Source organism: Archocentrus centrarchus, chromosome 8 (genome assembly GCF_007364275.1).
Source record: "Archocentrus centrarchus isolate MPI-CPG fArcCen1 chromosome 8, fArcCen1, whole genome shotgun sequence".
Taxonomy (NCBI): Eukaryota; Metazoa; Chordata; class Actinopteri; order Cichliformes; family Cichlidae; genus Archocentrus; species Archocentrus centrarchus.
Window position 1 is genome coordinate 27323374 of NC_044353.1, and position 25740 is coordinate 27349113.

General features: G+C 39.3%; 1 protein-coding gene and 1 non-coding gene across 4 annotated transcripts in view; one reads left to right on the top strand and one right to left on the bottom strand.

Annotated features, from left to right (window-relative positions):
- gjc1 (gap junction protein gamma 1) overlaps positions 1-16025 on the top strand; it is a 58453-nt gene extending 42428 nt beyond the window's left edge. For 2 of the 3 annotated variants that reach the window (XM_030734856.1, XM_030734855.1), the window contains one exon: positions 13127-16025. In XM_030734856.1, the coding sequence (XP_030590716.1) occupies positions 13181-14638 (1458 nt within the window). In that variant the 5' untranslated portion in view covers positions 13127-13180 and the 3' untranslated portion in view covers positions 14639-16025. Of the gene's footprint in view, positions 1-7007; positions 7145-13126 lie in introns of those variants that run through there. The other variant, XM_030734854.1, reaches the window with a different exon arrangement.
- Positions 1438-1509, bottom strand: trnac-gca (transfer RNA cysteine (anticodon GCA)). The gene has a single exon. It is a non-coding gene; the product is annotated as a tRNA-Cys (tRNA).
- Positions 16026-25740: the final 9715 nt, after the last annotated feature.

The following is a 25740-nucleotide window of genomic DNA, read 5'->3' on the forward strand; positions in this document are numbered from 1 at the left end:
TTGTTTTTATTGTTGTGTTGTTATGTCAGGATATGTTTGATAATGGAAAAATAAACAATTGTAAAAAAAAAAAAAATATATATATATATATATATATATATATATATATATATATATATATATATATATATATATATATATATATATATATATATATATGTCAGTCTTATTATTTCTTAGCATGAGAGCGACAATATGAATAATAATTCATTTATTACTTTTTGGGGGGGCATGGATATTATGTACACTGCATGATATAGCTGATTGGTTGGCTCATTAGTGTGCGATGCTATTTAGAGTGTGCATTCATTCATGGCATGCTTTCTTTAGCCTCGGTAGTTGCATAGAATCTGCGTGCCCCCGTGTTTACTTCATATGCCCGTAAGTCCATGCACACTGCTTAAGGTAGACTGATGTTCATTTAATATTATCTCCTGTAGAAAGGCTGGAATGCCCTGAATGAAACAAGCAGGGGTAATTACTGTCACAGAGATACAGAACTGCTGGCATACAACACAGGATGTTATATAACAACTCAGCCACAGGTGCCAAACTGTATCCTATCAACTTCCGAAAGTCTGCAGGTTTCTGTTTCAGCCACCCCAGAATACACTGGATGCTGTTTATCATGCACCAGTACTTATTCACTGTAAGGGTTTTCTACTGAGGAAGCAGAGTTTTCAGATAATCAAATTAAACAGACTGGAACAATCTAGCAGAGTGCAAGCGAGCTTTTTTAGACAAACTGATGAAACCCAGCTGAGTGACCCTTTTTTTTTTTAAATACTTGTATTTAAATATTCGTGTGTGATAATGTCATGGTAAGAAGGGCTCTTTTGATCCACAGTCTGATGCTTTATCTTTGCGCTGGTCTCTCTTGTTCTTCTAATTTATGGTTCACTTATAGCAGAATCCATGAATAATACAAAAAAACGTAATTCCTCTCTGCTCTTTCTGACGCTGCCTCTGTATCCAGCTATTGGTTCCTATGATAAGGGTGTTTTCACAAGGCATGAAATGATTTGTGACTACAAAGGCAGCTATAGATTTACTAGTGATAAAGGATTCTTAAAGGAACATTGCAGCCTTTGTAAGCACATAGAGCTGTAGTAATATAGGAATTTTAAACTAAAAATGATCTGATCAACTACCCATTAATCTAACCTTTGATCACTGAGCTGTAGATGTAGCCATACAACATCAACACCCTCTTAAAATAAGTAAAAGTTTTTCAGAAAACACAAAACACTGAAGCAAATATTGAAAAGTTGTTGATTATGAGTGACCCACGCCATTATTTAAGGAAGGTGGCGATACGTGTATTATTATACTGCAATTTGAAACAAACATTTATATTAACATGTACTAGATCATAATTTAGTTTGCAGCTTTTGGATCATGGGATATTTTTCTTTGTGTTCGTTCTTTTGTGTGAAAAGGGAGCACCCAGGTTTGAACTGGGGACCTCTTGATCTGCAGTCAAATGCTCTACCACTGAGCTATACCCCCTGTTGATCAGGTCTAGCAGCAGTTTATGGCAATTTCATTTGAATAATTATGTAGCAATCTCACTTTTTTATAGAGATTTCATTATTTAAATCCTCTGCTTTAATGTTCCCAGTTTAACCATTTATTACTGTATCTAATATCAGCCATCACTGATTGATAATCGCTCTGTTTTTCTGTCTTACTCTTAACATAAAGAGTTAAATAACAGTAACTGTTTTACATTTAACTCAAAAAAATGCTGGTAAGCTAGATTTTAGATATTTCAGTTTAGATTTTGACCTAATTTATGACCTATTTTAAATAAGGAATACACATCGTGTCGGGACAAAATCTGCCGCAATGAATGGATCCAAAAACAGATCCAGACGGGATGAGCTGGGAAATCACTGCAGCTTAACTGGATCGAGGGCTGAACCATTCTGAATCCATGATCTTTATCCAATTTGAATCCATCCTGCTGTGTGGACGCGGACACGGTTTGCTGATCCGTAACCTGTGATACCTTCAGGTGGATCCAATTCCAGGTCGATCCACTGAGACTGTTTTAGGTGATTTTTAGTGGAAAAAAAAATGTTGTGGCACAGAGTCTGAATTTTAGACACTGTACCTTTCAAAATGTTTGATATTATTTAATGATTGCATCTCAAGCTGAAAACGGTTTAACATAAAATGTTCAGAACACAGACTTCAGAACGAAGCGCTCATGCTAAGTGCAAAACACATCAAACTAATGTCTGACTGGGATTTCAGTGTTTGTAAAAAAAAAAAAAACCATAATCTTCTGCAGATTAATTCATTCCGCTCTGAGCTTTGATGGTGACTTCATGAATAAGGAAGGCGTGTCAGTCAGCTGGGGCAGGTGCTTGAGTTGTTAACTAAACCTGCTTCCTGGAATAGAGCCCTGCCGTCAAATATGTGGTCACTAAGTTAAATGATATCCAGACATTGCAATAGAAACTGCGCAGCCAACCCAAACACCAAGAATGTTTCTTGCTCCCTGGTTAATGTTAATCATGTGAAGAAACTCTGTGACAGCACAATAATGGACATACAGTAGGATACAGCAAGTAACCCTATAAGACTGCACTGAGTTAATATTTATTGTAGAAACAGATTGCTTTGCATTTCAGAAAGTGTGGACTTTCATTATAACGTGTGACTCACTGAAGATGCTGAGACTTGAACAGAGAACCACAAGATCTGATACTTTATTCCTGAGCTTTATGCGCCCTTCGGCACAAGACAGAGAAACACACATTCCAATAGACACTGTGAAACTGCTCAGACACTAAGAAGGATTCTTGCTTCCTGGTTTCGTTCTACATACTGGGCCCATTAGATAAATGTTTGTTTTTTTGATAAATAAAATTCTGGTATGTGTATCTTTAGTTTTACACAATTTTCATGCACTACATGTAAGAAGATCCCACTGGCTTAATGACAGTGCATAAGATTAGAATTTAGAGAACCTTAGCAGGAAGAGTTCCCATCAAATGTTGCATTTTATTCTAAAAACTTGAGCATGAATTATGAACTCGTTACGACTATTGAAGCCCACACAAGCCATCTGTGGTGACCTTGGTCATCAGCAACCCAGCCTCTCCATCGCTCCTCTGAAACCGTGAGGATGTGAACTTTTTGATAACCATCTTTGATAACCAATATTCAAAAAGTAGTAAGATGTAGTCTCCACTAATGCATTTTTCTTTCTTTTCTTTTTCTCTACATAATTGAAGACATCTCCACCGTGAGCTGATGTGGAAAAAGGCATGAACTGGGGGGGAAAAAAAATGCACTGCTAGTCAAACGAAATGAGAAATGAAATGTCCAACTCTCAAAATCTCTTTGAGGACGACCTCCCTCATTAAATGTGTTACTCACTTGTTTAAACAAAGATGTGCCAGTGTGTCATTACAATGTTGTTTATATGTTTACAGCGACCGCTTCGCCAGAGTCTGTGACTCTGTTTAGAAAGTGTGCAGATGTTCAGTTACTGTTCGACTCAACTTTTGAAATGGTAAACGATTGAACTTGCAGCAATCACTCAAGTTAATGTGATGTGATATATTTTTTTTTAATTTTTAGCTAAGGCAGGATGTTGAGGTTCAATCCACCACTTAACTTGATAGCTTGTATTTGAAAAATTGTGGTACTTTAATTGGGTGAAATTAAGACAGTCTTTGGAAAGTTTGCCATCAGGAAGTCACCGTTCAAATTCAGCTTTCTTGTTTAAACTTGGAAATTCCAGGCTTCACATGGAAATGAGTCCAAAACACTCCACTCATCTTCTAAATTTTTTTTTTTTCATAAAGCTAAACTTTTTGACGAAACCCATATTTTAAGAAGACTCGTCTGTCTCTGGCCTAATGCAGATTAACAGCTACTCATCAGTCTAGAGCTCTGAAAAAAAAGATTTCTCTAATGGGCTGGGTGGAAGTGTGTTGTGAAAATACTGACAAGAAGCCAAATGACAACTTTGTCACTCAAGCCTCTTCTTTAAGTCCTTCAGTGTTTACATAGATGGTACACAGTAAAATGAGCCAAATTAGTTCGGTTTATGCGTGCCGGATGAAGGATTATGGGTGTTAAGCAGTCCCAATCTCCTCAATCCATCTATGAGCAGCCTGTGTTATGACATGCTCATATATACACATTTTCTGAAGGCTGCTCATATGCGCTCAGAACATAAAATGCACACCCAAGATTTACAAGAATCCAGCGTTAATGAGATGATTGTTTGCTGTGATGCTGTATCGAAAATAAAAGGCCTTTGCAGTACAATATGACAAGATCTTCATGTTACCAAACTGCATGCGTAAGTACTGGATATGTATGCACGCATTTGCATGCGTGACACAGATGTTTGCACTTTATCTCATCATCATTTATATTGTTTTGTGTAGTTGTAGTGTATGCATAATGAGCTGCAAAGATGGGAGTCACAGATAAAGGACTGCTTGGAAGCACTACTCTTATTATGGTGTGTTTCACATAGGGTGCACCCAGAATTGTACTGTAAGGATCTCTTGATTTGTAGGCTCTTTACCGTACAATATAGAGTGCTGTGAGATAACAGCTGTTGTCAGCTGGCATTATATAAGTAACTACTAAAATTAAAGCTAAAAACTGTGGACAAGGGAGGCAGCAGTAGTGGTCAAAGTTTGCGGCCTTTGCAGGGAGCACCCAGAGATGACCTGGGGACATCTTGAGCAGCAGTCATTTGCTGTAACCCAGAGCTAAGTCGCTCTCTGTGGCAAACTAGCAGCGACAGTAACATGGAGTATGTCCATTTCATGTGAGCAGAGAAAGGAGTAAAACCATTTCTCCCCCTGTGCTGAGTTGGGAAAGACAAAGCCAATGTGTGTATGTGTGTGTGTGTGTGTGTAATCACAGAAACACAGATGGTCTCTCACACAATGATTTACTGTGTATTGCTTGAATGTTAAAGTTTGACACAGAGTCTGATTAACAGTAGCTGTAATTCCTCCGTATATCACCGCATGTGTGCTTAAAAACTATCACAATTTTGGCTTACCTCCAGTTAAGGATTTGGTTGCTCATTCTCATCATTACTGTCAACATCAGCGTCAGCATCACCATCAGATCTCATTTTAAAAAAAAAAAAAAAACATCTCAAATTAATTGACATCAAAAGGAAACGAGGATGCCAGATTATTCAAGGTCGTTGCCAAGACGACACATTAAAAAAGCTTCACGCTCAGGAAGCAAACTTGGCAAAAACTGAGATTAACGAAAACATTTTTTAACCAAAGCTGTGGACTGTGAGCGACATGATGTGAATTTAAAGAGGAATTATGCTCTCTGCTTTCTCAGCGTATGATCTTTGAAATTCAGTGATAGCAATTGGCCCGCTCAAAAGAGAGAGATAAGAAAAGAGGCTAATAGCGTGCATTCCTAATTTGAGCAACCACCACTGGTGAGTGGATTTGGACAATATCAAACGAACATCTTTTATTGTTCGTAGCGTGCATGATTATGACTCATGAGGGGACACGGGGGAGAGGGACGAGGCAAGGAGTGAGGAGGGCATGTGGAGGCTGAAAGAGATGGTGGATTATGATTGAGTCTTCATGCACCAGTTCAAGGCCGTGTGGTTGGTAATAAACGTTCAAAAAGGCCAGCATCAGATTTTTTTTATTTTTTAGTGTTTTCCAACTTTTCATTGAAAGTTCACAGTGTTCTTGCATTACTGCCCATATCATGGGAGAGCTGCATCGCTGATGTGCAGCCGACAAATCTGCAGTGACTGCGTGATGCTGTCATGTCAGTATTAAGAAGTTCTGAAGGCAAAAGGGGAAGTCCTACCTGGAGCCAGCAAAGTGTACCTAATGAAGTGGCCAATTTAGTATATATCTACATGTATAATATGATTATTTGTCCATCTCTAATGGGTTAGCTCATGCTAGAACAACAGTGACTTTTTATTGTCATTATAAATATACAAAACTTTGTTTGACAGTTCTCAGAGATATTTATAGTTCACAGATATCATGCCATTTACACATCATGTTCTCTTCTCCTTTCTTCTCTCTCAGCTTAAATTTCCTGCATTTAGTACTCTGTTTTTGTAGGTGCTACTGTATATAAATAGACCTGTACTGCTTTCTCTTCTTCTCCGTATTATCGTTATAAAAATAAGGAGTGGAAAAGGCATGTTAAACATCTGTTGTGGAGGGAGTTCACAGTGTTGCAGTCATTTATACGTTATTAAAAAGTGAGACAGGAGTTTTAACACTGAAGCGATGCTTACCTCCACACAGTTCCCTTTAACTCCTTTGCCTTTGGTTTTGAAAGGTCACATAGAATAAACATGATGTAAAGCTTTTGTCTCATGTTAGTAGCTGTAGCAACAGCTAGTACTTTACGGAGCTTAAATGTTCTCAGTGATGTTCATGTAGTACAAACACATTCTTCATTTCAGCATGCAAACTTTGTTTTTCTCACTTCCATCCACACATACGGCACAATTCATGGCCCTTAACCGGTGCTACAAAAGCACAAAAACTTCTAATTGCTACCCTTACCCTTAGATTTGCTGAAATCCTCCTCCTGGCCTGCTCCTCCCCAGTGGCTAGAGGTCTCACAAAGCTGGTGAGTTGAGTATTATTTACCTGCAAAAGTAATGAATTCTTCCCCTCCCATGCTCTCACTGTCAGCCCCAGACTTCCCCTCCCTTTACCCCTCCAAGGGGTATTAAAAACCCCACCACCTCCTCCTCCTCATGACCACATATACAAACACGCCCCCACCCCCAACCGTGACCCAGTTTGGAGGGGATGAGGGGGGTAAGTGAGGACCATTGTGTGAGTACCACAGGCAGAGAGGCAAGATGCTCTGTCTCTCTCATTCCTCTCCCTTGCAGGAAGAGCTCACACTTGGTTAAGCACACACACTGAGGCTCTGCATAAGAGCACGTCCAGAGAGCCGTGTGTTTTGTTTTGAGGTTTTTGTTGTCGGAATGGCGCTTTTAATTTTAGGTCAGGTTTGTTTGGTGTCAGCTGAGGTTAAGAGCATGTAAAGGAGACTATAAGTGAGACGAGGAGACAGAGATGAGGGGGCCTCAGGTTGAGAGACAAAGGACAGAGTACCTGGCATCTGGGAGAGAAGGAGTAGAGTGAGTATGCTGCTTCATCACTTTACTTTGCGCCTCATGTTGTTTCTCTATAAGATTTATATGTATTTTTATTAATCCAAAATGATGTCAGGCTACCTGACCAGTATTTCCAAAATAAGACTTCCTGAACTTGTTCGTAATCTTCTGGAGAAGTTACATTACTATATCTAACAAAGTAATATTCATGTGCTTTTCTTCCTGAATAAAAGGCACAGATGCACATGGAGAGGCTGCTTCTGCCTCAGAGATTCTTCCTGTAACATATGGAACCAGTTTTTCCGTTGTGTTTCTTCCCTTCGGACACTATTAATGAGGGAATTTTTTTTTCCAACAAACGCAGAGACATGCTCCTTGGGAACGCTCCTCCCTTATTTAAAATGAAAAAGACTTAATTTAAGCAAAGATCTCCTCACTTCTGGGGTTCATGACCAAGTTTAAAAAAAAAAAAAAAGAAGCTGTCAGCGTTTTTTATGAGATTATTTGATTTGGTTATCTTTACTGCTGCACATTTTAGGAGCCAGAGGCCCAAATTGGGGTGTACTGTCTACTTATTTGTGTTTCATGGCTTCGTACATTGATCACTCTGCAAGTAAGTTTAATGTCTGTTTGTAAATGTGTGTGTGTGTGGAAACATTCACCATGCAATCTGAAAATGGATGTTAATTATAGTGCTTAAAACCTTCTGTCATTGAACTCAATACAAAGTCATTCTTGGCATGCATGATTTTAATCACTTGAAGGACTTTTTTTTAAACAGAGTTGCTGCTCAGGAAAAAAAATGTTGCTGAGAATGTCCTTTTTAGCCTTGCTGGATTTTCTGATGATATAAAACAGTGTAGAAAATCCCCGTTCTTCTTAAGCATTTGTCAGCTGTCAGTCCTCCACTGACGCTATGGACCGTTAATATTTATTGCAATTATTATATAATTATATAATTGCTATCTTTTACTCAAATTGCAAATTCACAAAGCAGAGGCTGGTGAACCTTGTGCGACTTAAATTTGTCGGTTTATTGTGGGGTCTTTTTGCTACTAAAACCACCACGATTAAACCCAAATATGACGATCCAGGGGGTTATCGCGGACAGATGTCTGTCCAGCTACCACGTGAGCAGATTATTTTGATCTGTGTAGTCTGCGGAGGACAAGGTGGAAGCTGTGAAGGGCATCGGCAAAGCCTGAGGATACCACTGGCAGAACAGAGGGAGAGGGCACCACGGTGCTGACCCTCAAACGAGGACAGACAGAGGAATTGTGGTTCTAACATGTTCAGAGGTCTCAGTGTTTCCTCTGATAACTCTGCAGCTTCCTTTGTGACATCCACAGTGTTAAAAGAACGATCTGTGTTTCTGGTGCATTAGACACCACAATTAACCATGTAGCTCTCTTGCTATGATAGAAAATGTATTAATTTATTTATTTATATTGATAGCAATAGCTGAAAAGACTAATGACAGCCTATGGCACATACACAATGGACTTAATTGTGCCTGAATTTCCATCACATCCCAAATTAATTATTAGCTACACTGTTCATTTTTTTGGAAAGAAATATGGCTTTTTGTGATTAAGCTTTCCAAGGACAGCATATTAAATCTCTGAACACACTACAGCATTTAGCAAAGGCAGCTTCAAACTCAAGGGCCGAAACTCCATTGATTAAAAAATTGAAAATGTGACTTTATCGCAAGCAAGCAGTGCAATTTACTCCTCTCCCAGAGGAATCGTTCTTTTTCTCTTGCTAGCTTGCCTTCTGATTTTGACTGCCTGTCAGCTGTGATATTCTACTTTAGCAATAATTGCTGAATATTTTGGCTTTCAACAGAAGCTTAAATTAACCCTTTCACTGTCTGTAGGTGGGAATATTATTTGGTGAAAGAAGATGAACCACCTGCTGAGTTCTATCAAGGATGACAGGTTCAGCGCTTTGCTTTGAAGTCAAAATAGGCAAAATGAATATTAATCTGTCTTACATAAAATGAACAACAACAAGAGCAACATGACATGACAAGGGTTTCTTGTCCCTCAATTTGAAAAGAAAGACACCCCCCCCCCCAAAAAAACCCCCAAACAAAGCAAAAATAACATGCTATGATGTCATTACAGATATGATACTTTGCTAGTAAGATACTGAAAGGGACGAGAAATTTTGTCAGCCATTAAAATCTGCAGACGAGCGACAGAAGGCAATCATGATTACATAAAAGTTAAAATGAGGAGTGCTTTAAAGGCATCAGTCCAACATCAGATCAGTAGGATCAGCAGCCAAATCAGTCTCGACTGACTAAAACGCTGGCAGTGTTTTCTCACCGGATCGTTACGATCACTTTAAAAACACTAAGAGAGATCTAATTGATGATTAGCACAATGATGAAGCAGACTAAGGAAATTCATTCTCTGCGGGAAAACAGTCTGTAACGGGTGCAGGCTGACTGATGGACGGCCACTGTACAGGTTTGCTGGTCTGCGAATGAGCACAGTCTGAGTAAAGCACAACATGCTAATTATGGAAAAAGTTCCAAAAAAACTCAATGCAATCACAGTATCCATCTCTAAATATGGTGACCAGCAATAATTTATGTACAGTAAGAGTTTGCGGTATAAAGCAGTTTATAAATATACACATTAGTATGCTTCACAGGATTAGAGTTCAACTAAATGCTAATAAATCTATTAGCCTTACATGCACTCATTAGAGGTTTTTTCTGTTTTACAGTACACTTATTATCCAAACTGCCCTCAGCCTGTACTTATTTATATGAAAGCTGAGTACAAATATGTTCATGCTGAAGATATAGCTGCAAAGAGAGGTTTTAATAATAAGGGTTAATGAAACTTTTGGCTCTTCTGATGGTAGCACATACAGCATGAAGCCAAATTAAAAATTCTGTGCACTGCATAAGAAAATAATACAATGTTCTGAGTCTAGATCTCCAAGTAATCTCGAGTAATTTGTAACCTAAATGCAGTGTTTAATGTTTAGATGCACCACCAAGTTAGCGTGTGTCAAGTCACTGAGAGGAAACTGAGTGGGTTTCTGAACTTGTAAGTGTGTCTACTTGTCTGTCTACATACTATATCTGGATGTGAGTCTCTGTGGATGCTGCGGGAAAAGAGTTAGTGACTGAGGGGATCCCTGCGGTGATGCTCGCTGTAATTGTAAGTGTCTGTTTGAGTCAGCATGTAAGGGTCGTGATGTGGAGTTTTCAACCCTCGAGAAGTGATCCTGTTAACTTTTGACCTTGTGCTTCAGAATGGCTCTGATCTGTCAAAGAGAGACTGATATTTCTGTGCTTGCTCACCTGTGATTACATAGTCACGACCTTTTACCAGATGACTGTGGAGCCATTGATCCTGACTGTGATTCCCTTTCAAAACTCATTAGCTGAAAACCACCGTGTTTACACTGGAGGGGCTTTCCTTGTGCCTCTTACCATTTTTAACTTTTGAACCAGAGTCTGCTGTGCTTTTTGATGTTTTCTTGTGTGACATGATTTCCACCAATTTACTGTTCATTCTTCATATCAAAGTATCTGACAGAAAGTCTGCCTGCTGTGTCTGCATGGTGCTATTCGGGAGGCTGACTCACCCTGGTAACTTAATGCACAGAGTCAGCTTCTTACCCCTAACTGCCCCACTAGCTCCTGAAGACATAAATTGGATGAGAAAGCAAAATGCCAGGTTATATGCAGCTAAGGAGCATTAAACCCAGGCAGCTGTGTGCCTGGACCAAAGCATCTCTCCTGGTCAGTGGGGAGCCTTACAATTCCTGGTATACAAACTACCTAAGAACTCACCAGGGGTGAACCGTGGCCAATCCAGGACACAGTGAAGTTCCTCTATTGCTTGTGGATTTGTAATGGCTGTTTTAAGCTAAGCCTCAGGCTAAATAGGTAAAATGATTGCCACGTGTGTTTTACAAACACACAGAACATTTTTACCTATAATGGAAAACACCAAACAGTAAAAAACAAAACTAAAAAACACCTTTTAAACCTTGGTTTGAATTTTTCACTTATTATAAATGCAAAAGGGTGCAACATATAGATAAAACATCCACATATCAGAAAAAAAGATTCACAAATAGAAGCCAATAAATTCAAAATGAGGGATGTGTAATGTTATATGTAAGCATACTTATAGTTCAAGTGTCTGAGATCTGTACCATTCAAAATAACAAAACTAATCAGATGCTGCTGGACCATAATGTATAATATTACCATGAGCTGTAAAGGGACCACATTGCAAAAAATACTGAGAGTAACACACCGAATCAACTACACCTGTAAGATAAAGAGGTCCCAAGAGAAAAGGTCAAGAATATAGCAGAAAGTTCAATGTGAAAAGACAAATATCATAGGACGAGAAGTAGAGAAATACAGAAAGTAGATAAAAAGAAAAGATAGACTAATAATAATAATAATAATACAATTGTCCTCCCAAAACACAGCCTTATTAAATCAAACTGTTTAAAATCTGGAGCTCCCTTTTTGTCTGCGAGTGAATCTGGATATTATTAGCTAAAGGACAACTGTGCAGAAGAATTATGTAAAGAAATGCCATGATGTAATGCAGAAAAAGTCAGACAGAGCTCGATGATGAAAGGACACTGCTATGACTCTTTGTGCTTATGGCAACCTCTTGCTCCGCTCCGGCCATGTGCTGCTTACTCATACTTGTCGGTCACAGCCTCTCAGAGTTGTTGCTCTCTCTCAAGGACTTCATTGCTTACTCTGACTGCAAAAATGCGCTCAGTAGAAACTGTTGTGCACTCGCATGTTGGTAATACACACACACACGCTGGCGTGTACTCACACAGAGGATTCCTGACATCCACCTCCCGAGTCTCTGGCATGTCCTTATATGGTCAGAGTGATCAATACTCAAGACATGTTTTATCACGAGCCTTCTTCAAAACATTCCCGCCCTCTTGACTCCTACCGGAGACACAAAGCAGAGGGCTGGAGCTCATGCGCTTCTGCTATAGCTACATTTTCTCTCTTAATGCAGCTCGCTCCAACTAAGCTCTCAACCTGCTTGCTAAGGATATCGTCCCTGGAAGCCCTTTAAAGCCCAAAGCTAGTATTCATGGCTGGATTTTCCTCTCAGTCAAGCTGACAATAAGCCATACGCTGCTGCGGCTTCATAAGGGGGAAAAGTTCTGCGGAGGTGTCACACTCATCCCCCAAAGCCACCCTCAGGGACAGCAGTGTTTGGGTTCAGCTCCACTGCCCGATCTAATGTCGGTCTGCTGTCTGAAATCCCGCTCCAGTGGCTTGTGCCTGGCCACCTGCTGGTTCTGCTGGTGTGGATGGACAGCCTGGAGCCCAGACCTAACCTACATAGGCAGCACAGTAGAGCTCAATTCCATTTACCTCCCAACCAGAACAAACCAGTGAAGTTAATACAATCCTGAAAACTGCACCTCACACAGAAGAAGGCTCACTAAGAGGATTTATTTCTTCTAAAAGAGATAGGCTGTTAAATGAAGTGTGTGTGTGTATTTGGTGATAGCAAATTCCCTATTTGGATTATTTCAGCTCCTTCTCATTGCTGCGTGATGGCATTTTTTAATACTGATATCCTCTTTCCACCCTGTTTGGTCTGCTAATTCCCTAAAAAGGCTAAACTTGACAGCAACCTCACTGCGGCACCGAGCTAAAATCAGTGCGCTTGCATTTGAGCTGTATGAAGCAACAGATCAAATTAAGGAATTACTGACTCTCTGAGCTCAGAGGGGAACATTCATTTTAATTAAAGCAATTATTATGTCACACCCTTTCACATCTTGCCACTAAACTTGCAGGACTAATGCTATTTCTACAGGAATTAAAGTCTTATTAAAATTTGGACAAATGTTACTAAATGCTTTGATTGTATTTTGAAATGTGATATGCATGTGGAGGCATTTATTGTCAGCTCACTGGATCTTTCTTGTTTCACTCTTCTCTTGTCGCCTTTTCTCCCTCTTTACTTTCTCCAGAGTCTGTGAACAGGTGAGAGAGGGACACTGTCTGCCCCACTGTCCAGCGACACCATGAGCTGGAGCTTCCTCACGCGGCTGCTGGAGGAGATCCACAACCACTCCACCTTCGTGGGGAAGCTGTGGCTCACCGTGCTCATCGTCTTCCGCATTGTTCTCACTGCTGTTGGGGGAGAGTCCATCTACTACGACGAACAGAGCAAGTTTGTCTGTAACTCAGGCCAGCCAGGCTGTGAGAATGTTTGCTATGACGCCTTTGCCCCTTTGTCTCACGTCCGCTTCTGGGTCTTCCAGATCATCTTGGTGGCAATGCCTTCTCTCATGTACATGGGCTATGCTGTCAACAAGATTGCACGATTAGATGAAGCCAAAGGAGGCTCTGGATCTGCTGCTGTTAGGACAGGAGGAGGCGGCTACACACACAGAAAGCCTAGGAAAATGTGCTTTGGAGCAAGACAGCACCGAGGCGTGGAGGAGACTGAGGAAGACCAGGAGGATGATCCCATGATCTATGAGGTGCCAGAGATTGAGCCCCCAAAAAGGCCACGGGACCCACTGCAGCCCACACCCAGACCCAAAATCCGACACGATGGGCGTCAGCGTATCCGAGATGAAGGGCTAATGCGGGTCTATGTTTTGCAGTTGGTGACTCGTACAGTATTGGAAGCAGGTTTCCTCACAGGCCAGTATTTGCTGTATGGTTTCCGTGTGACACCCATATTTGTGTGCTCAGGGAAACCTTGTCCCCACAGTGTTGACTGCTTTGTGTCGAGGCCTACAGAGAAAACCATTTTCCTGCGCATCATGTATGGCGTCACTGTCCTTTGCCTCACACTCAATGTTTGGGAGATGCTCCACTTGGGCATTGGTTCCATTTGTGACATTCTTCGCCGTCGTCGTTGCCCACCTCAGGAGGATGAGTACCAGTTGGGCCTGCTGGGTACTAACGGTGGTGTGGAGGGCTCAGTAGGGGGAGCAGGCCCTGAAGCAGGTTCTGAAGGAGGCGTGGGTGGAGATGGTACTGCTGATTATGTTGGTTACCCCTTCTCATGGAACACCCCATCAGCTCCACCTGGTTACAACATTGTGGTGAAGCCAGAGCAGATGCCCTACACAGATCTTAGCAATGCTAAGATGGCATGCAAACAGAACAGGGCTAACATTGCCCAAGAGGAGCAGCAGCAGTTTGGCAGCAATGAGGACAATTTCCCCACTGGAGGAGAGGCCCGTGTAGCTCTGAACAAAGACATGATCCAGCAAGCTCATGAGCAACTGGAGGCAGCCATCCAGGCCTACAGTCAGCAGCACCGGGCAGAGGAGCAGCTTGGGGACAACCAGGACGACAAGCCCCAAAGCAACATCATCCAGGCCCAACCTCAGCCGCAACCGCAGCCTCAGAAAGAGCGCAAGCATAGATTTAAGCATGGGAAAGGGGGGAGCAGTGGAGGTGGGAGCAGCAGCAACAGTAGCAGCAGCAAATCAGGAGAGGGCAAGCCCTCTGTATGGATTTAATCCCCAAAACAGTGACATATATTGAAACCATGTATATATTAGAGACTGGATGATGAGCTGTTGCAATTTTTCTTGGATATTTAAACACCATTATGCCTTACAGAATCCTGCAAGCTGGAGAAGATGCGTATTTGTGTACAATGGTGTGTAAAAAAAACAAAAAAACAAAACAAAACATGAAAATGTGATACTGCAGCTGACAAATTGTTTTGTCTGGGTAATCACTGTCTAACTTGAAACATCACACCAACACAATCTATGTTAGGCTACAGTCTGTCGTTTACATGTCTCGTTCTTCTCAAGTCCTGAAGCAGACTATTGACCGCTGTTTTTCTTCCTGTTCGTCCTTTCAGGAAAACCCCAGGATCATAATGTGTTCTCTTGCAAAATTTAGATGATCACAATGTAAATGCAATAATTGAAGCACGATTCCGTGGTGCCGCCTAAAGGATTGGCTTTATAATGCAGTGAGAAGATCACCTTCCTGAAGGCTGCGTCCTGTCACTCATCTACCATGTCTGCTTCATTAACAGTGTTATATTGCTGTGACTTTGCATTTGACCGTGTGTTTGTATATGTTTATTGTGTATTTTTTTTTATAAGAGTAGGACACCAGCTGCTACACAGGAACCGATGAGTACAGCGGGTGGATTTTTAATCCAGTCTACATCTGAAATTTTCTGTGAAAAAATAAATAAGATGCATAAGCAATCCAGTTTTATAGTTTATTCTTAAATTTCTCATTTTCTCCCTATGGCTTTTCATGGCTCAGTACTTCACCGTTCCTCCATCTGCCTTGTATTTGGCTGCCCCCTGGTGGTATCTTTAACGGGGCTCGATACTGGGGAGAAGATGCCAATGCTACCTGCACCCAGCAACACCTTAACGAGCTGTAGTGTTCCTTTTCTATTGACAATACTTGTGTCACTTATGTCTTCCCAGTGCTACAAGTCCAGTGTTAGGTGCACAAGGCTGCAATATTACCACATTGTAATGGAAAAGGTTTAAAGCCATTACTATAATACAGTGAGACCAAACACTGTTTGTGTGATGCAAGTGTCAGTGCCAAGATTTTATGCTAGGCTGCTATGAAGCCTTGTTGTTTGTAGCTTTGGAATACTGTGGCCATGCTTCTCCACTTGTGGAAATATGCCTATGTGAGACCAACCCTTTTGTAAAAATCACTTCTCTCTCTTTTTTTTTTTTTTTTAAATAACAGTATGTGCATTGCATTTTTTCATATGGGATTTAAAATGATAAAACTCCAAAATGGAGTCAATTTTTATGTCCCAGACAGTGTTTTATATGAAAACACTCTGTTTTTCAATGAAGCTTTGTTTTGGATTTTTTTTGTAAAATAAAATAAAACAAGATCTTTTAAAAATGAATTAACTGTATGAATATTTATGTTTATTGTGATTTAAATTGCCTTCTAATTGTACAAAATTGTGAAATATGACATAGTATATTTTTATAACATGTCAACTACAGTGACTTAAAGAAGAAAAAAAACAAGTCTTTTCCTTGTATGTTGCAGTATCAGTATGTAATGTATGTAGCGAACCTCTGGGCTGTGTTTTAATAAACAGTGTCATTCCTTTTTCAACACTGGTCTGAGATCTGCTGAACAGCTTAGTGGCTCATGGAGTCACTTGCATTTTAAGGTGCCAAATATTTCCAACAATTCCAGCCTCACATTAGCTTCCCAAACAATCTGTCAATTGGCAGGAGGAAAAAAACATTAAAAAAACAAAGAAAAGAAAGCTGATTTAATACATTTCATATGAAAGATCTATATCTCTCTCAGCAAACATTAAACAAGATGAACAAAACATCACCCACGAAGCAACGACTGAACACATAGCTTTCTAAATATGGAGTACAATGCAACAGCGTGCTTGAAAGACCCTTTTTTTTTTGATTGCTCACCACTGGACTCCACATGCCTATTCATCAAGCCCAGTCAGCATCAGACAGACACAAGTCACCGGAAGCAATCCAACCAGCCTTACCCTAAGCAGTGATTGGCTTGTCTGAAGCCACTCAAATCCCAATAAGCCAAAGGTGATTTACTGAGAATTTGCCAGTCACTGTCAGTCTCTTTCCTTGAAGGCATATCAACCCTCATTAAATTCTTCCCCAGTAAGCAAAGTTTCTCAACTAAAGTACTCACTGCTGTTTTTGAGAGAAGGCAATAAGATCCAGCAGGGGCCACAAGAGGGCGACATCCTGATAGATAAGGGAGCACTTCGGGCGCGAGTGAGAGTGAGTGAGAGTGAGTAAAGGGCATTCTGATGAAGTGCCACGAGGGTAATCAGTGACCCCATCTGTCTAGATCTGCATGACTGGCAGCTTGGCCTTATAAATTATATTGAAAACATTGCTAGGTTGTATGGTTTAGAAACTCAGAAATTTGGCCAGTTATCCAGGTCAGAATAATTGCCCTGCGGCACATTCATGTATTTGCCATGCTGTTTCCTTTTCTCAGTTGAGTAACTGGAGAGGAAAAAAAGAGAATGCTAAGGCAGAAACTGTGCTCTGACTTCACAAATGGATTTCATTACTACTCTTATTAGTGTTTATGCTCCTCTGCCTTCTGTCCCTGTCATCCACTGTGACAACCTCCTATTAGCTACACATCTCCAAAATGTTACCAGAGGCTTTTTATAAAATCAACAGTAAAAAAAACAAACAAAACAAAAAACCTCCAAACAAACAAAAAAACAAGGTAAACTAGAATGCCTTGCCTGATTTGCTATGGATAGTCATACGTAAGTGTGTGAACATGTGTTTTGAGTTTTGTAACAGTGGTTTTATAAGACAATATGGCTGCATGCACAGATTTTATACATAAATGATTGTTTCTTTGTATAGCTACTTGTGAGCATAATGACTTTTTAAGCCCCAAGTTACCAAGCTACTCTACTCTTTTTTTATTGGCTCCATTTGCGTTTATCATAACCATACTGACTCCTGTATCTGTTACACATATTCTAAGATGTGTTAAAGTAAATAATTATGGTTTTCCAGTATTTTTTTTTTTTCATTGCAGACTCATCTCAATGAGTTGAGCTGTTTTCATCATCACTTTGGTTGCTTTAGATCATCCGTATCTGATCATCAGGCTTTCTGATGCAGTAAATCTTGTTACTCTGTTAGCTGTGGTTCACTGAAAACATACAGTGTCGTATAAAATCAAATTATTTAAAAAACAGACGTGTGTTTCCAGAGTCACAAATGACCCCCACTTTCCATTATCCTTGCCACACCACTAGGCCAATTTGTGTAAAAAAGGAAAATCGTAACAATGTATATCAATATACAAGTGAGATCATGAATAAGCCCACTTAGTGATTCGAAGGCTAAAGAATTTCAGAAACTAAATTAACCCTGTAACTGTATCATATTTGACACATGAGGTTCTTTGTGAGTTTTTGAGGCCGCTACATCCGTGTCACCCCCCCCCCCCCCCCCCCCCCGCCCCCGACAAACCCGACTAAATTGCACAAATTGCAGAAAAATGCTGGAAGTAGCAAAGATGATACAAATTAAAACTCATATATGCAAACTGATATTTCATTTCTTTCTTTTTTTAAAAAGAAAAAAAAAACAACAACAATACTGTCAGAAGGTCCAATAATTTTCTGACAATTATTTCATGGTTCAGGCTTTACAGGTTAAGCTGTTCACAAGAAAGGCCGTGTTGTTCCCTTACATGTTTCCTCTAGTTATTCACGTACGATGTGACAAATTAAAGAAGAAAATGTGATAAGAACTCAGATTCTTACATGTATTTGAGTGTTTTTCTATGCCTTTTTGTAAAATGTATATTTCTTTGAGTGCCATTCTTGTATCCCTTTTTTTCATATTCTTCGCTGAATGCATTTGATTTGCATGTGAAAAGGCCTATTTTCCTAAAAAAGTAAAAAATAAACCAAGAATACACATTGAATAAACTCCCTGCGTCTTTTGTTTAGGCTCCACAGCAAGTAAAATGGCTTTCCTGTCGTGAAACACTGAGCATTTTCCTGTTCCTGTTGCCCACATAACATGTGTGTTTGATTTTGATTCGTGGAAAGCATGAAGTCTCCACCATCCTATCAGGAGAATTACAGTCACACAAGCTCTCGTCACCGACAGGAACAACCTGAGAGATCGAAGAGATGTCGCTTCGGTTTGTGTCACCCATGTCACTGCGGCAGTTCATTTGGTGGCAGCTGAACTTAAGCTTGTGAGGAGAGAACATCCGAGTCTGTGAGGCTTTATGAGCTCAGTGCTTGCTCCAAATAGCCCCTGACTTTAGAAACTGAATTACCCATTCTGTACATAGGATCAGAAATGTTCTGAAAGCTTTTATGTGAAAATGAATGGCTCCTCTCTGTGTTTTTTTTTTAAATTTTTTATTAATGTTTCCACTTTGTGTCTGTCTTCAGCAGCAAGTTCACAGCCTCGAGATTAGGCAACAAAAATGGAAAATGGAAAGTATGTTTTTGTGATTCGCTGAAATAAAAAGGGTCCCTGGAGAGATTAGCCAGTGGGAACAAGTGGAGTGCTGCAGCTGGGTGTTCAAACAAGGTCACTGCTGCTATGACTGGAATCCCACGAGCGATGCCTGGGATGGCAACTTGTGGCAGCGGGCTCTTTTCTCTAAAAAGAAACAAACATTAGTGGCCTAATTGGCCAGATGCACTGACCCTATTTGTATATCATTTTAGAGACAATTTACAGATGCTGCTTCAAGGGGGGGTGGGGGGCAGGGGGGGGGGGGGGGGGGTAGCCCTGGTAGCCTACTTTCAGAATTTTTTTTACAAAGTCTATGAACACACAACCATATATTATGTGCGTCATGTGTAAGAAGAGAAGAAGAATTCAATTTCACAGCCATACAAAAATATGATAAAATATGAGGTCTGATAACGAACTGCTAAGGATTTGTTCATGGCAAATTACAGATTATTTATATCATCTTAGAATGTAGTGGCACAGTGGTTAGCACCGTCAGCAAGAAGATCCTGGGTTTGAGTCCACTGGCCAGCTGGGGCCTTTCTGTGTGTATTTGTATGTTCTTGCTGTGCCTGGATACTCTGGCTTCCTCCCACAGTCCTAAGACAGGCATGTTAGGTTAACTGGTTATTCTAATATATTTATATACTTTTTTAAAAAGATACCAAAACTATACAAATGAAGCACCATGTTTCCCAAAACTGGTCAAGAAAAAAAAAATGCAGTATAACAATTACAAATCCCAGCAGGTTTTGAGTCTTTTAATGGCTTCAAGACACTAAATCATGCAAACTGAGACTTGTGGGTAAAATCTTTTGCTGCCAGTTTAGATAAGTGAATCCCATCACAGACTTTTTACAGTCTTTTTCTGATGTTTATTCACACTCACCTTCAAAAACATTTTAAAATACTGTAGAAATAAAACACCAGGAATCATCAGGGCTTCTACAGCTTGTATGATCAGCCACTGCACTGATACATCAGGTGAGTGTTCTGCTGGAAAACCTTTGGTCCTAGCTTTCCTGTGGATGTTAATTTGACACATACCACCCTCATAAACGTTACTGCCAACCTAGATCTGAGCAAAGGCACAACATGTCAAAATATTCCTCACATTCAGCGCTCAAGTATTTTCATTAAAAGAGTTTGAGTAAGAAAATCTTCAGTAAGAAAATTAATCGATTCATATAAGGCACTACAATATAGATCCAAACAATGTCCTCACAAAAGTATCCCGCTTAAATCAAAATATATAATTCCCTCCAGGCTCAGTAAGGTGGATTCCCTCAACACTGGGAATGGTTCATCCCAAATATTCAGAGAAGGCTTTGCTTCATCGGTCCCTGGGATTGAACAACAAACCATCTGACACTTTTCTCACCTGACAACAAAATCAGCTGAATCAATCATTTTTCCACAGCCGCTGTCAGACAGGATCCCAACAACCGAACAAGTATCCTATATTTTATTTGAGAACGGATACTTCTGGAATAGACAGCAACAGATAATGCATTACAAAAACACCACATTTAAACTGTTGCTAATTATTATAGTAGCCAAGAGAATCAACATTAATGGTATTATCACAATATCATATATAAATAAATTCATAATTATTATAAATTAAAAATGTATAATTAACTCTGTTTATAGTGTGTTTTTTTTTTCTCTTTGGAAAATGAACTGCCCTCTGGAGACAGACTGCAAATACAAAGTCTTACAAAAAAAACAAAAACAACAATTCCTCTAATGAGCAGTGTACGCTGCCATTTAGCCTGCAGCAGTTGGGATGCGCTCCAATCTTTAGGCATTTCCAAATGAAATCAACTTCAAGCTGTTTGGCTTGTTTTGCAGAGATGCAAAAACGCCCCAGGTCTTAAATGACAATATTTATTAAAAATGCTAATAATAGTATAGGTTTTCAGTCTGCTTCTCTCTTGTATGGCTACACAAACCAGTCAAGCTGCAGTCTTGTCTGTCCGTGCTTGACTGCAGTGTGTGCATAATCATATGTGTATAATCACATATATGACTTTGTGTGCAGCCATGAATTGAGACAGAAAATGGCTCATCACAAAAGTTTGTGGTCACTGAGGCAGTACAGTGTTGCAATAATCATTTCAATCTTGAGATGCTGATAACAGTGCGTCCTTAATCCATTAAAAAAAAGCATTTAGAGTTATAAATACTGTACACCATATTGGTGCAGAACCAAAGCAAAATCAAATGAGACAAAAATGTAACTGATACTACGAAGTCCAGCATTCAAGCTCCGACTACAGTGCTGGACCAGGAGGAGCCTGGGATCAAACCGCCAACCCTTTAACTAATGAACAAACAGCTCAGCTGTTTGAGCCAGAGCTGCTGCAAGTGACTCATAACGCATAATGTTTGGACCTCTGCCCACAGACATCACTGCAGTAAAGTTTAAATACCAGCTGCCGGCAATAAAAACCCACAACTAACTGCAACAGTGACATCGCTTGGTTTCTGTCCTGCACTGTCTTGATCTCACACAAAATAAGAAATAAAAATACAACATATGACGATGCTTCCGACTGATATCCATTTAGACAATCAGTAAAGTTAAAGAGACAGAAAAAGTGGATATTTATTACAGATCTCATAATGACAGTTTATACCACAACATTCTCTGAGCATATTTACACATCATATTGATTCTCGTGTTGTGAGACGTTGCTGTCACTGTGTGCGAAACTTCACAAAACTGTTCTTCTGTGCTGTAAACATTGGTGCACATTACATTTTACACACGTCACTTTTGGTGTTCCTGTGCACCCAGGAAGCCTCCACCTTCCCTTGTTCTCACACATTGTTGGTGTGTGATATGCTGTCCAAGCGGACATCCTGATTTGGAATGGGGGGGCCATGGGTCCCTGCTTTTTCCACTTCTCCTCATACTTTTGAGATATCCCGCCTCTGATTTGCCCTCTCTTGCTTTCTTTTTTTGGATTTACACAGACTTTGCGCAATTTGGGATTTGCATGCATACATGTGCATGTGGTCCCTTTTTGTCTTCCCATTCTCAGTGCAGTCCCATCTTTAGAGCACCCAACATGTCACCACTGCCATCTTTATCAAAGGAAAGGCAGTGGTACCATTTTTGAGTGTTAGGGTTACCTTACCTTATCTAAGGTACCCTAAGCCTATAAGAAGTATCCCTTATTGCACATCGTTGCCCTGAGACAACAAAAAGAAAAACTGAATTTCTGAAAATGCAAAACACAGCTCCTCCTAATGTTTTATCTAGCACAAATTACATTCATCATTAGAAAGTCTCAATAATGAACTTTTACAGAATTATTTGTCTGTATTATGGCAAATATCTCAGGTATTCTATACTGTGACATCAGTGGCATTATCTCAAAGCCAAGGTGTGTTTCACTGTCCCTCATTGCCGGCTTTCTTTGGTTTAAGCTACTGGCTCACACATGACAGAGGCTGCGGACCTGTTTACATAAAAATTCCTATTAGTTATACATTATTACAAGGTAATGCATGGGAGATCACATGTTTGCAGAGATCATCAGTAACTTTAATATTTACTTGAGCACTGTGCTTGAGGAGGTGGTTCGGTAAGGTTGACTGAAAAAAGAAAAAAAACAGGCAAGAAAGATCAGAAAAAGCAGATAAGAGAGTTTACATATGACAGCGGCATTTCATTACTGTTGTCTGTTGCTTACACGTCCTGGGTGAACGTTCACAACCATGAGCTTAAAGTACTATATTGCTGGGGTCAGTGTCAAGCACTGTACTTTCAAATTCAACATTGTTATACTTTTCTTGAGTTTTTCCATTTTGTGCTACTTTATAATTACACTACACTCTTCCCAAAGTCAAGAGTGCCGCGGCTCACTTAAAATCCAGAAAATCCCATGGTGTCAACCCAATCTTAAATTTTCATTCTAATCCAAATACAAGAGAAAGTGATGTATGTCCTTGAATACAACACAAGCTGTTTGCTGTAAATTCCTAATGCTGCCCGGTCATATGTAAAGTACTAATGCCAACCCACTTCCCACTGGGACACAAACTTCAATCCAAGAGCAGTAATGAGTAATACCACAAAATAACCACCTCTTATTGCCATTTTTAATTCATTTTTATATGAGTAAATACATTTAAATAAATGTAACTGTACATACTTTTGTGTAATTTCAAAATGAATTTCTGTTATTAGTGCATCCCGCCTGCAGTACCCACCAGGGGGCCCCAGCCCACACTTTGGGAACCACTGCACTACACTGTAATCACAGAGGAAACGATTCTGCTTTTTACTCGTCTGACAATTTTAAATACTCTCTTCCAAACGAGAGTTGGAAGAAAATGTTTTCCGGAGTCCATCCAACCTGCATCAAGACACAATAATTTGATATGGAATTTTTATTGAAGATTTGAGGTTCTTTCATAATGTTGACTTGCAAGACTTCAGTTCAGTACAGCAGATTTTCAACGTGCCTTGAATTTACTTTGCAAGAAATAAACGTTCTGGATTAAACCTGGAAGCAGATGCATAATGCATTTTTGGCAAGGATACACCTCTGCATGGTGAACACGCCCATGCTCCTCAACTTGTTTAGACTTTGTATAGCTGTAGGTATGAGCAACCTGGCCTTGTTGTAGAGTGAAAACAATGTATCCCCACATTTGGAGGTTTTGAATTTGAATTGTATACTATACTTGAATAATATGGGTGATTAATTTACTTCTGAAGGTGTATACACTTTAAGAAAAATATAATATGCTTGTAAGTGCTGTAAATTGAACTACCCAACTTCAGAGTTCATGAAATTGGCTCAAGCTTAAACAGCTGCAGCAATAAAATACAACATATACAATAATGCAGCAGCAACATTTATCCAAAAACATCGTAACAGAAATACTGAACAAATGTTTTACTTGTGACGCTTTAGCTTCACTTTCAGGAAATGTGCTTAATTTCATATGGTGGTATTGCTACTTACACATGATGATCATGATACTTCTTCCACAACCTTTTTAGTTTTTGTGCTCTAGTCACAAAGTTAGTTATAGATTATATAAAAAAGCAAAGCAAATTAAAAAAAAAAAGTAAAAAGAAGAAAAGCAAATGAAAAATATAAGCAAAAAAATAAATAAATAAAAGTAAATGAAAAAACTAAAAAAATGAAAGCAAATGAAATTGTAAATTAAAAAATAAAATTGTAAATTAAAAAATAAAATTGAAAATTAAAATTAAAATGTAAAAAATAAAATTGAAAAATAAATAAAAGTAAATGAAAAAACTAAAAAAAATTAAAGCAAATAAAATTGTAAACTAAAAAAAATAAAATTTTAAATTAAAAAATAAAATTGAAAAATTAAAATAAAATTTGAAAAATAAATAAAAGTAAATTAAAAATTAAATTTTTAAAAAGTAAAATAAAAGTAAATTAATGAAATCATCTGTTTTTTAAAAAAAATTTCTGTTTTCTAGTTCCACTGACCTGTAACAGAAAATAGGCGCTAAAACCCCCCCTCCCTCCTCCTCCTCCTCCCTATGTTGAGCCTCTTTGAGATCCCACCCACCCTCTGTGTATTACAGTTTATTATAGTATTAAGAAAGAAAAACAATAATTTAGCCCTCAGGGCCCCATCTATGCCCCCTATTCAGGGCCTCTCTTTTCGCGGTACCACCTCTGTTTGCTTTATGTAAGATGCAGAAAAAATAACGGTCACTGGACTTTTTTAGCTTGCTGGACACATCTGTTTTTGTAAGATAAGTACCCCCACCCCTCTTCCAATCAATCAGTTTCGTAAATGTTCTGGACTTTTATTGTGAGCACAACAGAGCCTGTCTCATTTATGAAAAAAAATAACTGAACCTACTAAATGCTGACAACTGTGTAAAACAAGTCATTGACAACTTTAGTTAAGGTAAATTACGTTTATTTCCACTTTGTATAGTTCTAGCCTCATAACTCAAAAAAAAATATATAGGTTATTATAGATCACAGACCTGCCTTAGAAAGAAGAATGATAAAATCTATCATTTGGGTGTAAAACCTAACTGTCAAACACACAAACCTATAAAGAACCTCAGTGTAAATATGTTGTTAGTTTGTTCCTCTAAATGTGACTCTTGGACTGTCGCTAGGATTTTTGTAAAGACATGGTTATACAGGTATATCAAACTCTGTTTTTAGGTTGTAGGTCATTTAAAAAATACTTTATAATTGTTTTTTTTTTTTTTTTTTTAACTTTTGTGTTAGATGACACGCTCATAGGCTCCATTTCAGATACAGATGTCGGCAAGTTTTTTTTTTTTTTTCACGGCATGTCTTGATGAATAAGAGGGTCATAGAACCTTTCTTTTTCTTCAGATGCTGGATTGATTGAGGAGGTGGATATTGGTACGTTGTGTTGTTTTTTTGTTTGTTTCTTGTGGTATTTTTGTTTTTCAGACAAAAAACCAAAATGCTTTAAAAATAAGAAACTTTTTAAACCATTTCAGACATATTTGAGTTAGACCGCTATCTTCACAATCAGAGACCTTTGTCCCCTCAGCAACAGGACTGGGCTCAGCTTCTGAGGGCAGCAAGCTAATGGAAAGCCAAATA